This window comes from Lynx rufus, unplaced genomic scaffold, assembly GCF_022079265.1.
Source record: "Lynx rufus isolate CCGP_SWC_20201006 ecotype Redwood Valley unplaced genomic scaffold, mLynRuf1.p SCAF_23, whole genome shotgun sequence".
NCBI classification, from domain to species: Eukaryota; Metazoa; Chordata; class Mammalia; order Carnivora; family Felidae; genus Lynx; species Lynx rufus.
The window spans coordinates 18591802-18604935 of NW_025814838.1; the positions used below are offsets into that span (position 1 = coordinate 18591802).

The window sequence follows — 13134 nt, forward strand, 5'->3', positions numbered from 1 at the left end:
CTTCCCAAACAGCTGATAACCCCAGTAGCTTGATATTCAGCATATATAATTCATTTACATGATATAGCACTCTGGATATGGCCCTAATCCAGTTTTAATTCATAGCTAGCATCTCTCTATTTCAACCACAGAAAAACTCCTACAGCCAGCAACCAACTACGGAACCTTCAGAAATTAAAGACCCACAATATTAAAATACACAGAACAAAATATCTGAGGTATAAGATAAAAAATGTAATTTTTTCCCTCTTTTTTTTTTTTTTTTTAATCTTTAGGGCTGCTAAAATGATGCGTTACTGCATGTATTGCAACACCCAGGCCTCGGAAAGCTTCCTTTCTCCCCACACTGGAAGGTTTTAATGGTTTTGTCATTTAGTATGGAGCAAAGCGGTTGTATCCCCCTCGGTATATACTAGCCTGCAATGAAGAAAGAACGAGACCCACATCATCAGCATGGCTCCTAGTCTTGGCATCAGTCAGGGGTGCAAAAGCATTCTGAAACAAAGCAATTTGAGGGGTGTGTTTTTTACATTTTTCCTTTTGCAACACGTGCGTCATCAAAAAAGACTAATGTGAAAAATAGACACTCAAAAACAACGAAAATGGAGGCACCCTCTACCCGTCCCAGCTCATTCTTGGCCAGTCCTGACCTCCCCCAACAGCTCCTTCTAAAGAAAGGTCCCTGCAAGACCAAATGCGCTCGGCCAGTCCTGCTAGCGAGGAGGTCTCTGACACAGGCTGGACAATGGAACAATTGGCCCCTTCTCTCTTGGTTTGTTTGTTTGATTCATTACTATGACATTCTGTCAGGAAAAGCTCAGTCTACACTCAAGAGGCTGAATATAGACGGCTGATTGGATGCAGTAATTCAACTCTCCTTTCCAACACATTCCTCAAGTGGGCTAGGTGTTGAGGCAGAGTTGCTGAATGCAAAATCAGGATGAAAATTTAAATCAACTGCTTACTTGACTTGGCTCAACAACCTGGATGGAATTTGCTCTTGAGAGGGGAGTTTACAGATGAATTGCTTGATGTAATTGAGCTTGTACAAAATAATATGTTTCCAAATCATGGCTGAATTTCTATGACCAAGCTCCAGTGACTCGTCTGGCCATGGCTTTAGATGGCTATGAGGTGGCACTTAGCTATTTACTTTTTCTAGAAGTATTGGCGATTCAAATGAATGCCTATGGGGATTTATTTTTAGGATAAGGACTGATATTCTTGACCCCAAGCAGAAAACTGCATGCCAAAAGCTTTGTAATGATTGCATACGCTCTCACGTGATGGGCACGTCTTACTGTACTCAAGAGTTTTAGTGCATAGAAGTTTGAACAAGTACAGGCAAATTCACCCCACCCTCACCTCCCATTTTTGCCCTCCCCCCCACCCCTCCCAAACCAAAAACCCAGACCCCCCCCCCCCAAAAAAAAAAACAAAAGACAATTCCCAAACCCAGCTGATTCCTTCTAATTCCTTATGTACTAGGCACACACACAAAGTGTGCCCCTCTCTCTATTTTCTTTCCTGGGCGACTATGACTTTAAACATGAATTGTAATAGGGGAGGAGAGGCAGTCAGATTCTCAGCTGCCTGACAGCAGAGGTCTGGAAGTGTGCAGCTTAGCTCCTCTGAAGTCTGTGCTGGGGCTGGAACCTTGGGGCTATGTGAATGAGCAGCAAGGGAGGGAAAAAAAAAAGAAAAAAAAAAGTTCTGCATTGACACTGCATTCTGTTAGTGATGGATTTAATTATCAAAATGACTAATTATTCCATTAAGGTAAGTGCTCTGCTAGGTGAGACTTGCAAAATTAGAAATATAATAACTTACATGCACTACATTGCCAAGAAATTAAGACATTTATCAAGTTTACCGGGAGGATTAATGTGGCATTTTAGCTGCTGTTAGCACAAGAGACAAATTCAATTAAGGGGAAGTGAGAGTACGTCAACCGTCAACCCGTAGTAAGGTCCCAGCTGGGGGAAGGGAAGGGAAGCAGGAAGAAATGAGGAAGAGGAGGGACTGGTACTCACCATGGCACCAACGCTGTAGGTGGGGGCTGGAGCAAGTGTGTGGTGGTAGGGGTCGGCAGCATAAACTCGTCCGTAACTGAAAGGAAAATGCAGGTGAAGATTAATCCATTATATGCTATTACAGAGTCATGATAACAACCATAAAATACAAAAATACCAAGACAGTGCAGAGGGGCCCTACTCATTTTCAGAGAGAAGCCCGTCTGTGCCCAACACATTCTTCTGTCCATTTAACCTTGTGTGAGATAATATTCACTTTCTCTCATTGAGCCATTTCTACACAGGTCAGTCACAGGGCTACCGCGGAGACTGAGGCAGGCAGAGCAAACAACTTGAAGGAGTGGTTTCAAGAAGCCCCGCACCCACAGAGGACATGTTACTCTCAAGAAAGACGGTCTTTTTCTCCTCATTCAGCTGCTATCGATCAGGCGAGACAAGGTGGATCACAAAGGGTAAAGTGGCCTCTGGTCTGTGCAGTTAGGGGCCAACATCTCAGAAGAGGGAAAAACAGATGGACTGAAGAGGAGGATCCTTGAAGGGTGTGTAGGACCTTTCCGCACCACACGAGAATTAGTCTGATTTGATTTCGATACTGTCACCCCAGATCGTCTACCTCATCAATCTCTGGTCAGGTTCTAAGAAGGGACACATTTCAGACAATGTTTCTTGATGATGCGATCTCATCTTTGAGTTTTTCTATACCTTTCTCCCACCCTCCTTCCTCTACTGCTATGCCTTCTAGCACAGGCTTTGGAATATAAACGAAGACGAGAAGGATGCCTACTGTGTGTCAGGAACTGAACACAGCAACAAATCAGAAATTAAGATTCAGAGAGTTTAGGTTATTTGCTCGAAGTCATAAAGCCAAACGGAGTCAGGACTGATCCTTTAGTTTCTCAGGGCAACCTGGATGCTCGTTCCAAGGTGTCAAGAACCCCTACTTGAATGACCTTCTAAGTATCTTCTTTGAGACAGTGTGAACATTGGTCTTTTGGTAGTGATCAAAGCTGAGGTGCAGGTTAAACTGGGTTAGGTTCCCTGGAAGCACAGTCTGAAATGGAGATTCTTGCCCACATGCCTTGTGGAGGAGTGCTTTCAAGAGGAGGACAGAGAGGTGAGCAGGTTGGAGCATGAGAAGAAAGACGTAAGGATGTGGTCTGGAAACCAGCTTCTACCTGATCCTGCAGTTGATCCTGCTTGGGGGCAAGTGCCTTGGTTTTTAATGCCCATGTAAGGTAAGCATCATCTGTGGGCCTCCTTAAGGAATGGAGGGTAACTTCTGAGTTAAAATGACTCTTGGGCAGTGGGTAGGTCTCTGAAGGAGGCAGCAGCTGTGTGCTATTACCAACCAACACAGCAGCTGGAGGATGCACGTACTGGCCACTAAACAGGATGTGTGCCAATTATCAACCGCTTGTGACTCTTGGACTTTGCTTTAAGGAATGAAGGAACAAGGTAGGAATAAACGTCTGTATTATCAACCTTAAGCTCACCTCTTAACTTTTAAAGTCTCATTTGCATTTACTGTTATTCCTTTCCTTTCCAATCTCTTCCCCATTTTCCTTCCAGTCATCTTTCTCACGGTAGGTGGATAAGAATGTACTGGATGGGTCTCATTTAGTTGCTCACATCATGGAGCCTGGGACAATGGGAAGAAGCTGGGGTGAAGGACCTTTAACTCTTCAAATGAGAAAAAATTTTTTTTTGATTGTACCAAATTCTCATTACAAATGTCTTACTCTTAAACACACCCCGCCTGTTTCAAAGGGCACTGAGCTCACATGAGGCTTTCTGCTTCAACACTGTGGTCTCCTCATCTTCCAAAGCAGTGACAAGAATGGATGTTTCTTTTCTGAGGTGATTCTCTCAGGGAAAGTAACGGTCAACTCCCTCTTGCTTTTCATTTTTTGGAACACCCTTGATTGATTTGGCTCAATCAGGTGACCTTCAGTCAACAATGCTCTCTGTCTCTGGGAGGAAGAATGGAGGTAAGTCCAAGACAGAAGGTGTGTTAAAACCAGAAGAAGGATGACGTTTTTGAAGAAATCGTATATTCATGGGGATCCCTCATGAAAGCTGGGCCTCTGCCCACGTAAGTAGAAGTAGATGTGAACAGGGGTCAAAGGATATGATATATGACTGACGCTGATTTTCATTTTGTGAGAAGATAGTCTGTCATTGGTCTAGAGAAAAAAGGAACTGCTAATCGGATTATTTTAATGCACTTTCACCCAGGAAAGCTGGTTGTATGAACAGGACTTAAAATGCAAAGATAAACTGAAAAGCCTTGCTCTGGCAAAGCATCATTTTGATGGGATTTCTTCAAGACGAGTGTGAAAATGCCCATTTATAGAAATTAATTTTTTTGTTTTAATTTGGGGAATGGTTTTACTGTGGCAAAAATTTCCTCTTTTGGGGAGATAATGTATCCACAGTCTGAATGTTTTCAATGAGAAGAGAGCTCCCACCCTTGCCCTCCACATACTTTAATGGTAAATTCTTTTTTGACTATAACACTGGGCAGAGCTTCAACCTTTGTGGAAAACCCAAGGTAACAATTTGGCAGCATTCTCTTCCAACGCAGAAGAAAAATACAGCAGCACTGAACTATTCCTCGTAAATGAGCAGGCTCCTTTTCTCCTCAGGGTGACCTCTACCTTCAGAATCCGATGGTTTTATTATGATTAATAAATTTCATTTCCACAGAGGAAAAGGGACCATGTCAGCTCAAACTGAAAGCAAGGAGGCTTCTTTTCAAATGCTAATTTCTAAACACGCCCTTGTGTGACACTACAATTTAGACACAAGGTTATTAGGGAAGACGTGGACTTGAGCACTACTCTTGCAGCAGAAATACCAGGCACGTCAGCGACCTAATGTCCTCAGAGCTGGCTAAGCACAGCCCAAAGCAAAAATGGCAATTCCCAGGGACCTCAGTGGGAGTGATGAGAAAATGTCTTACAACCGCCATGTTACGACCAACCTGCACATATCCTCACCCTCCATGACACCCATCCCTGGCCAAAGTAGACAATGGTGCAATCAGGTCATGATGCTCTCTGTGTCCCCACAATGTACCCATCAGAAATTACAGATGAAATCTTCCATGTGTCCACTTTACTCCCTTCATGTTACCACCACCTTAACCTAACCCATCAGTGTTTCATCAGAAGCAAATCCACAACAGCCTTAAATCTTGTCTCTGTGGTTCTACTCTTGCCTCTTCAAACCACAAGCCATTTATATCTATAGCTAACAAATCTACTTCTATCATATTCTATCCATCCATCAGCCATCTAGTTAAATATAAATCTAAACACATCACTTCCCTGTTTAAAAACCCTTCAATGGTTTATAAGACCCAAATTTGCATGTGTTGCCCTGCCCCTCTTTCAATCCTGTCTTATCTTTTCCTATCCACCCCTTGCTCACTGTGCTCCAGGCACATTGGCCTCATCACTGCTCCATGAACACATGCAAATTAATTCATTTCTTACCGTCTTGGCACTTGCCCACCCTTCATATAACACAGCAAGTCTATAATAATTTTGTTTACTTACCTCTCTGATTATTTACCGCCCCCCCCCCCAAGGAATGTCAGCCCCATGAAGGTTGCATCAAGTCTATTTTGTTTGCCTTTTTGTCTCCAGCATGTGCCAAAGAACTGGCCACAGTGCAGGTGAACAAGGGGCCAAGCCAATGCCACTGCGTGACTAAAGGCAGCAAGAGGGAGGAGTAAACAGGAGAGAAGTATTGTGTCAGCAGCAAAGAGTCTTCCAGATAGGCTTTCTGAAGATACCAGGTCAGCTGCTCCCAAAGACATTCAAAACCCTTAAGACACTCAGAAGAAAAGTTTCTGGGGAGTCTGAAGATACAGAGTGTGTAATTTCACATCACCCCTGAGAGTTCACAGAACAGTGGCCAAGTTGCCATCAAGCTCATCAAAATCCTTCAGGGAAAAGCCAAACAAACAATGAAGTAAGAGGTAACAGCTTTGCTGGTGACTTCACCACAGCTTGTAGCCATGCCATCATGAACCTACTTTTTTTGACCTTAGCATCAAGTGAAAAGCAGGAAGCCACCCATGGTGCTAGGGAGAGGAGAAGGCATGAGACAAGAAAGCCCAAGGTCAAGTTCTGCCTTTGCAATGTCCTTACTCAAAGACTAGGCAAATCGTTCTCCCTGAGCCTCATTTTCCTGTTCATAAAATGGTATTGTTGGGTTTGAGGCCTGCCTACTTCACAGATAAAGTGCATGAAAAGAAACCAGGTACATTTTAAAGCACTCTACAGATACAAGAGATTGTGATGCAGGGGATCAGAGTCCGAGTTCACCAAGCCAGGCTCTCTCTCCTGCCCAGATCTCGGGTCTGTAGAGGCAAGGGAAGGATTCTATTCTAATATGATCATGTGCAGCTCTAGCAATCAACCTACAGATACTTTTGGAGTTACAGAGGTAGTTAAAACTGCTGCATTTGGGCATAAGGTTATGTTGGAGAAAAACAAGTAATGCTGCCCACTGAATGGGGAACTCAAACTGTGTAGGTTGAAGTGCTTTGCCAATTCTATTGAGAGATGCAAATATTACTTATTATTAACATCTGAATCTCATTGAAACAAGGGGGATGCTAATGAAATACAATAGAGCTGTGCTGGTACCACACCAGCATTCTAAGAGTGAAGTGATTTTCTTACAGGGACATAGGAAGGACACTAATTAATTTCACTGCCTGTATTTTACTCTCTATCTCAATTGAGAGCCTTTATACCCCTAGGACCTTTATTCTTCCTGGAGCATCACTTCTCCATGCCTTTGGTCCCAGAGATAGCTTGGGGAAACCCTGGGGAGCAGAAAGGTGAGTGAAGAACTCCCCCAGAGATGGAGTTCACAGTTGATGGACAGCCCAATTGCAGCAAGAAGGTGTGACAGAGAAGTGTTGCAAAGTATGCTTCCAAAAGAGTATGCATTCTGACCCCTGGGGTCTCTGCATCGCCGTTAGGGACTATAGTGTCCTCCTAATTATGTATCTAAGATATAGTCTACAAGGCATTAGGGAAAATGAACCCATGCAACACAGTATGCAAAGGGAGCACTACACCATAACCCTGTAGTTGTAACAGCCTGCCCTTTGGAAAGCAATGGTGTAGCCAAGGGATGTTCCTCTGCACTTTCCCGTGGAGGGTCAACTGAGGTCTGGACCCTTGCATGGCTTACCCCAGTCTGGGCATCTGAGGCAACAGGTGAGAAGAAAGAAGTTAACCTGCACAAGAAGACGGATCCCCACCTACCCAGATGTTCATCCTGCTTCATCACTCTGCTTTCTTGAGCTTTTCCAAATGAAAACCAAAGGGCTTTTTGAAGAAAGCCCTTTGGTTTTCATTGTTGCTGGTGTAATTCAATCAGTTGTTTTCCTCCCATCCTGAGAGAAAGCATCTGGGATATGTGCTTCAGATCAGGCATTCTTTGCATTTGGGAAAATACTCTGCTCTTGGCAATTCTCAGTGGCAAAAGGAGTCACACTCGATATCAGTCAGGAAGAGGAAGAAAAAGACTGATGGAAGGCATGTGGGTTTTGGAATCCCTCAGCTCTGCTCCAGCTATGGTTCCTTCCCTGATCCAACTGCAAATCAATCTATTTTCAAAAACAGAGTCTTATGGGCATTTATACTTTCCAACTCACCCATCCCATACTCATCACTAAAAAACATGCAGCAGAACACAGTAAGATCCCATGGTCCTACTGAAAGCGGTGAAAGACTGACAAATCCCTTAACGATTTTGGACTGCAGGATGTGATAGGTCCCCTTGGCTTGTGGGGTTTCTGTTAGCTAAAGATGCAGACAAAATTCCTCATTTCAAAAGATGAAAGAATGCAACCTAGAGTAAGGCGGTCACAGAACGCCCTTCCAATTCCTTCCTGATTTAAGGTAAATGGGCTCTCACTTTGATGCATATAAACACGTACCATGCAAGCCCTCCTTTCTCAAATCAGAACCCCACAACTTACAGGCTGTGCAGTCTGGGCTGCCATAATGTGTACTGGTGTCAGAAGATATTAAGATACAAATGGTAATCATGGCCAAGATTTGGGGCAAATCTCCCAGGGTCATTTGTAGCAAGGACAGTGAGCTTATCTCTGTTCACTGCAAAGAGACAGGGAAAAACTGGTGCTAATCTCCACAGGAAGAAATACGAGGACTCCCAGGACCTCAGGCCACCATCTTGGATTGCCACAGGAGAGGAAAAATCTTGACCGTCTCAGGATGAGAATCACTTGAGTGTAATGGGAAACAATTTAGAGATAGATGGGTTAGAAGGGGATGTTCCTATTCATGGAGACTCCACTGAGGTCTGAGCTCTCACCGGCTCTGTTGGCCTCAGTGAACATGTTTGCTAGGGAAACACTCCTCTTTGACTACGATAACCTCTCTAGCTTTAGCCTAGACCATGACTTCCACATTTATAGACCATGGAGGGTGACCAAGCTTTATTCTAAAAACGTCTCAAGATACATGAGAGAGGAACTTAACCAGTCCCACAACTCAAAATATCCAGAAAAATCACTTCAAATATAGCAAAACCTCCAAAAAAGGACATGAGTAGAAATGGAAGAAATTCTCCAAGTGAACAACACAGAGTTGTCTCAAGTGGACTCTGATATTTCCAAATCCTGTTGCCGCTCACTTCCTTACCCTGGATTTGAAATGGTTACCTTCACTAATCACTTAGTACAGTTTTCAGCCTCATGTTTTCTTTGCTCAGAACCAGTAAAGAAAGCATCTTATGGGCTCTCTAGCTTCTAAATGGGAAGCCACATGGTTTTCTCATCCAAACTGTGACACATCTGAACTGTGTCTACATAAGTATGCACATAAATCCAACACCTAGAACATCTGTGAGAAATAGATCATACCACCCATGGCAAATCAGATAGTATCACCCTTTCTGTACCCTGTCCATGCAATCAGAAACCTCTTCCAATTCTGAATCCCAACAGAACAGGTCTGAGATAGTAACCATGATTCTGGATTCATCAGAGCAGAGTAGCAGCCACTACCTGGGAGTGGAGAAGACACAGTAAATCCTGCTCTTGGCCAAAGACCCAGAGCCACACTCTCTTTAATGCCAAGCTCAAGGCCATCTTTCTCTTAAAAATGCTGTTTCGCCTTCCTTGTGTCTTGACAGTTGCTCTACCAAAATCACTAAGAGTTTCCCATCATGCTTGGAAATCAACATGGTGCCCCAGATAGGGTTTAACCTACTGGGGGAACCACAAAGAGTAATCTCTGAAAGTTTATCTCCTCTCTGGGCCACTTCCTCCGTCTGGGAATGGAAATAATGGTCCATATCGACTGTATAAGGCAATAGTGAGTTGAGATGAGGGTTATCAGTTAGTCAGCAACCAAATGGGTGTCAGTTATTGATGCTATCAAGATGGTTAGGATTACAGCTTTTGCCTTCTGTCTATTCCAGGTGGGGTCACAACACTAAAGTCCATGGCATACATGTGTCAAAACTACCCCTGAAGTAAGCATCTGGAGGCCCCACACCCTATGTAAGCAGATCAAGGATTCTAAAAGGTTAACTAGCACGGCAAGAACAACTAGCAAGCCCACGCACACACATTATACTCTCACTTGGAGGCAAAATGGAAACATAAAGTCAGGAAGCACTGCCAACATACAGATTATCTGTCACAATATTTTAATTCCAGGTGAGTATCCCTCACTTCTAAGAGGCCAGTTCCTGGGGCACACAAACCCTTTCAATATTCATTTGAGCAAAATGAATGAAAATATAGCTCTGGAATGGTATTGGCCAATAAAAATATAATGAGCCAAAGATGAGCCATTTTAAATTTTATAGTGGCCACATTGAAAAAGTGAAAAGAAACAGGTGCAGCTCATTTTTAGATGTTAATTAATATATCACTTCAATGTGTAATCAACTTAAAGCTTATTAATGAAATATTTTACATAATTTTTGTACTACAGTTTCCAAATCTAGTATGTATTTCATACTTACAGCTCATCTCTGTTTTGACCCACCACATTTCAAGGGCTGTAGTTATTGGCCACCATACTGCAAAACACAACTCTAGAAAAACCCATCCTATGTTTTCCTTACCATTGAGAGGGGAAAGGTTCCTGACTGATCAGTTCTATGGTTCCTGAAGTGTGATCTGAGGGCTCCTCTATTAGAATTACCTGGCAGAACTTGAAAGTGCAGATTTTCAAGCTCTTTCTCCAGACCTATAAATCAGAATCTCTGGGGCAGAGGCATGAGAAGAGAAAAGGGATTCTGCATTTGTAATAAGGGTGATTTTCATGCAGTCTAACGTTTGATAATTGCTGTTCTATTTTTTTTTAATTCAAATTCTGCACTGATATAGCAACTTCCTCAGTCAGGCCAATTCAGAGCTATCTGGTTATCTTTAATGTTTATAAGTAAACTGATAGAGACGTTTTATTTTTATAGGGTATTGTTGCCTGTAACAAGCTTTGAACTATGCCTAGTGCACAGCAAGCTCTCAATAAATGTTATAATTATTTTTACTAAGTTCCTGTGTTTATATGTTCCCCGAACACCCTGCACTCCCCTATTATAATACACATCACATTTTATTGGAAACAGACCAATTAACTACAAATCAATTTCCTGCATGACGACTTTGCTGAATAATCAAATAACCAAAATGCAGGAAAGACAATTAGATAAAGTTTGCTGAAGGATCAATTAGGGGAATGGCCAATTTGGAAACTTCTTCTCAATATTATCTGAAGCTGTGTGTGTGTGTGTGTGTGTGTGTGCGCGCGTGCGCCTGTGTGAGCATGTGCATGCACAAGTTGGGCAGGGATAGAAGGAAGGAAGGAAGAGATGATGCCACCCCATGTGCCCATGCACTTGCTTCTAGTAATTACTTAATACAGTCCATAGCAGCCTGTTTACAGAGGATGGTTTTAATGGTGTTGGAAGATGACCATTTGGTCAAGGCTTTTTTGCAGACCTCCACCCTTACCTAGTGTCCAGTACTGACAAAGAACTGGGAGTGTATCCCCAGGTTGGCTTTCCATGCCTCTAAGATAGTACCTGGCCCAGTGGAGGCGGCAAGAGTTGCTACCGGATGGAGACCCAGCCTCCACCCGCACCCCATAACACACAAGCATTCACACGAACTCTCTTGGGCAGGGGGCAGCTGGGAGCCAGGATCTGGCATCCAAAACAACTAGTTCCAAGTTTCTGGTAGTTTTCAGGGAATGGATTATCCTGTTAGTTGACTCTTAGACACTGATTTTCAGCAAAAGAAAGATTTGGGGAGAAGTGACCTGGAACAGACATCTCCGGGAATACACAGAATGTTCCCTGACAAGGCAGCTGCTCCCTTCACTCTGTCCCTGCACCCAGACCAATCCCCTGCACATCAGACTATTCAACACACACCTGCTGATGAAGGGGATGGCCCAAGTCAAACACCGAGCGGAGCAGCCATTTATAGAACCATCAAGTTCCCTTGAGCCCCCTCAACATGTTAACAACTATGTTCTCTCACAAATACTAGCTTTTTACGAGCAAGACAGGGCAGCTGAAAAACGTAGGAGAATTCCATCTGGAGGCAAAGGTCAATGTTCCAAGGTCAAAACACAAGAAACACGTGGGGGCGGTGTGGTCTAGTGGTAAGAACCTCATCATCAGAGGCATTCCATTGTGCTTTGTGACAGGTTACCAAAGTTCTCTGGGCCTGAGCATTTTTTTTTTCTTTTTTACCTCCAAAGTGAGGATGAGGGTGATTTCTACCTCACTGAGCTGGTGTACTAAATCATATGTTCATGTCTACACATGCACATACATGCACATGTAGGTATGTATGTATCCATATAATTTATCATGCTTGCTAGCACACAGAATTTGCTCAACGAACAACAGGAAGTGATCATTACACCCTGGAGAATTCACCAAAGTCCATTTGAGGCACAGCTACTGCAGGGATTGAGGGCTCACTCATCATCAGTAGTGACAAAAAGCCTTAGCGCCTTATGGAAATACCTGGCTCACCCTCGGAACAAGAGGAAGAGGGTAGACACTTAACACAGACAATCTCATCGGCTTTTCATCTGCTGCCCTCTGCTACTTGTTCTCCTGTCAAAATGCAGCCCGAAGACTATCACTTTGGCTCTTCCTTCACCACGGTCCTGACCTAAGCCACTGTCACCCCTCCCTGGACTGCTGCAAAACACTCCCAACAGGCACCCTCTCTCCTCTTGCCATCCTGTAATCTGTTCCCCACAATGCAGTCTAACTCACCATTTAAACATTAAGGCGGATCACAGGTGACCCTTCAGTGCCTTCCTACCGCACTTAAATCTTGAACGGTTTCGTCTGATTCTCCTGAGCCCTGTTTGTCTTCCTGATTTTATCTCCAAAGCTGTTACTTGTCCTTATACTGCACATCTTGCTGGGCCTGGCCACCTCTGGCATGTCTCACCCACATGGCCCTGATACATGCTGCCCATTCAGCCTGAAATGCTTACCGTTCCACAGTTACGTTCCTGGCTGCACCCTCACTAGATTCAGGTCCCCGTTCAAATGTCACCCTCTCAGCTCTTCTGTGATCACTGAACCTAAGGTAGCATTTCATCCTATTTTCGGTCCACCCCTCTGCTCTTTGATTCATTAGAGCTGTTGTAGAACTTAACTTACATGCAAGAATATTCCGTGCCTATCCATCTACATGTTGGGGGTGTGGTCTCCACTAGAAAGGGGGCAAGGAGGCTCTTTGAAGGAAGGGCTCCTCTTGGCTTATTTAATGCTATGTCCCGAGGGCTCATAACAGTTGCTGACACACAATGATGACTCAATACATATTAATTAAGTGAAATGAATTTCCAGCTGCTCGGCCAAAATAAGTAACTTGCTTTTCGACCTCCATTCTTGGGCAAGACCCATATTCTACTTCTACTACAATCACTAGCCGGTCCTGGGAAAGTTCTGATGAATCAGAGCGGCCGCTTCCAGCCATGAGTCTAATAAGGGAAAACCATCTTGTCCCTTTTGCAGTCTCTTACAGGATCTGACTCATGAAAGGGTCTCATTGCTATAGAAT

The 13134-nt window shown here is 43.7% G+C and overlaps 1 protein-coding gene across 4 annotated transcripts in view; it reads right to left on the reverse strand.

Annotated features, from left to right (window-relative positions):
• Nucleotides 1-372: 372 nt before the first annotated feature.
• RBFOX1 (RNA binding fox-1 homolog 1) overlaps nt 373-13134 on the reverse strand; it is a 348785-nt gene continuing 336023 nt past the window's right edge. For 2 of the 4 annotated variants that reach the window (XM_047087515.1, XM_047087517.1), the window contains 2 exons: nt 2034-2109; nt 373-417 (listed from right to left, as the gene is read on the reverse strand). In XM_047087515.1, the coding sequence (XP_046943471.1) occupies nt 373-417; nt 2034-2109 (121 nt within the window). Of the gene's footprint in view, nt 496-2033; nt 2110-13134 lie in introns of all 4 variants that reach the window. The other 2 variants (XM_047087514.1, XM_047087516.1) reach the window with 1 other exon arrangement.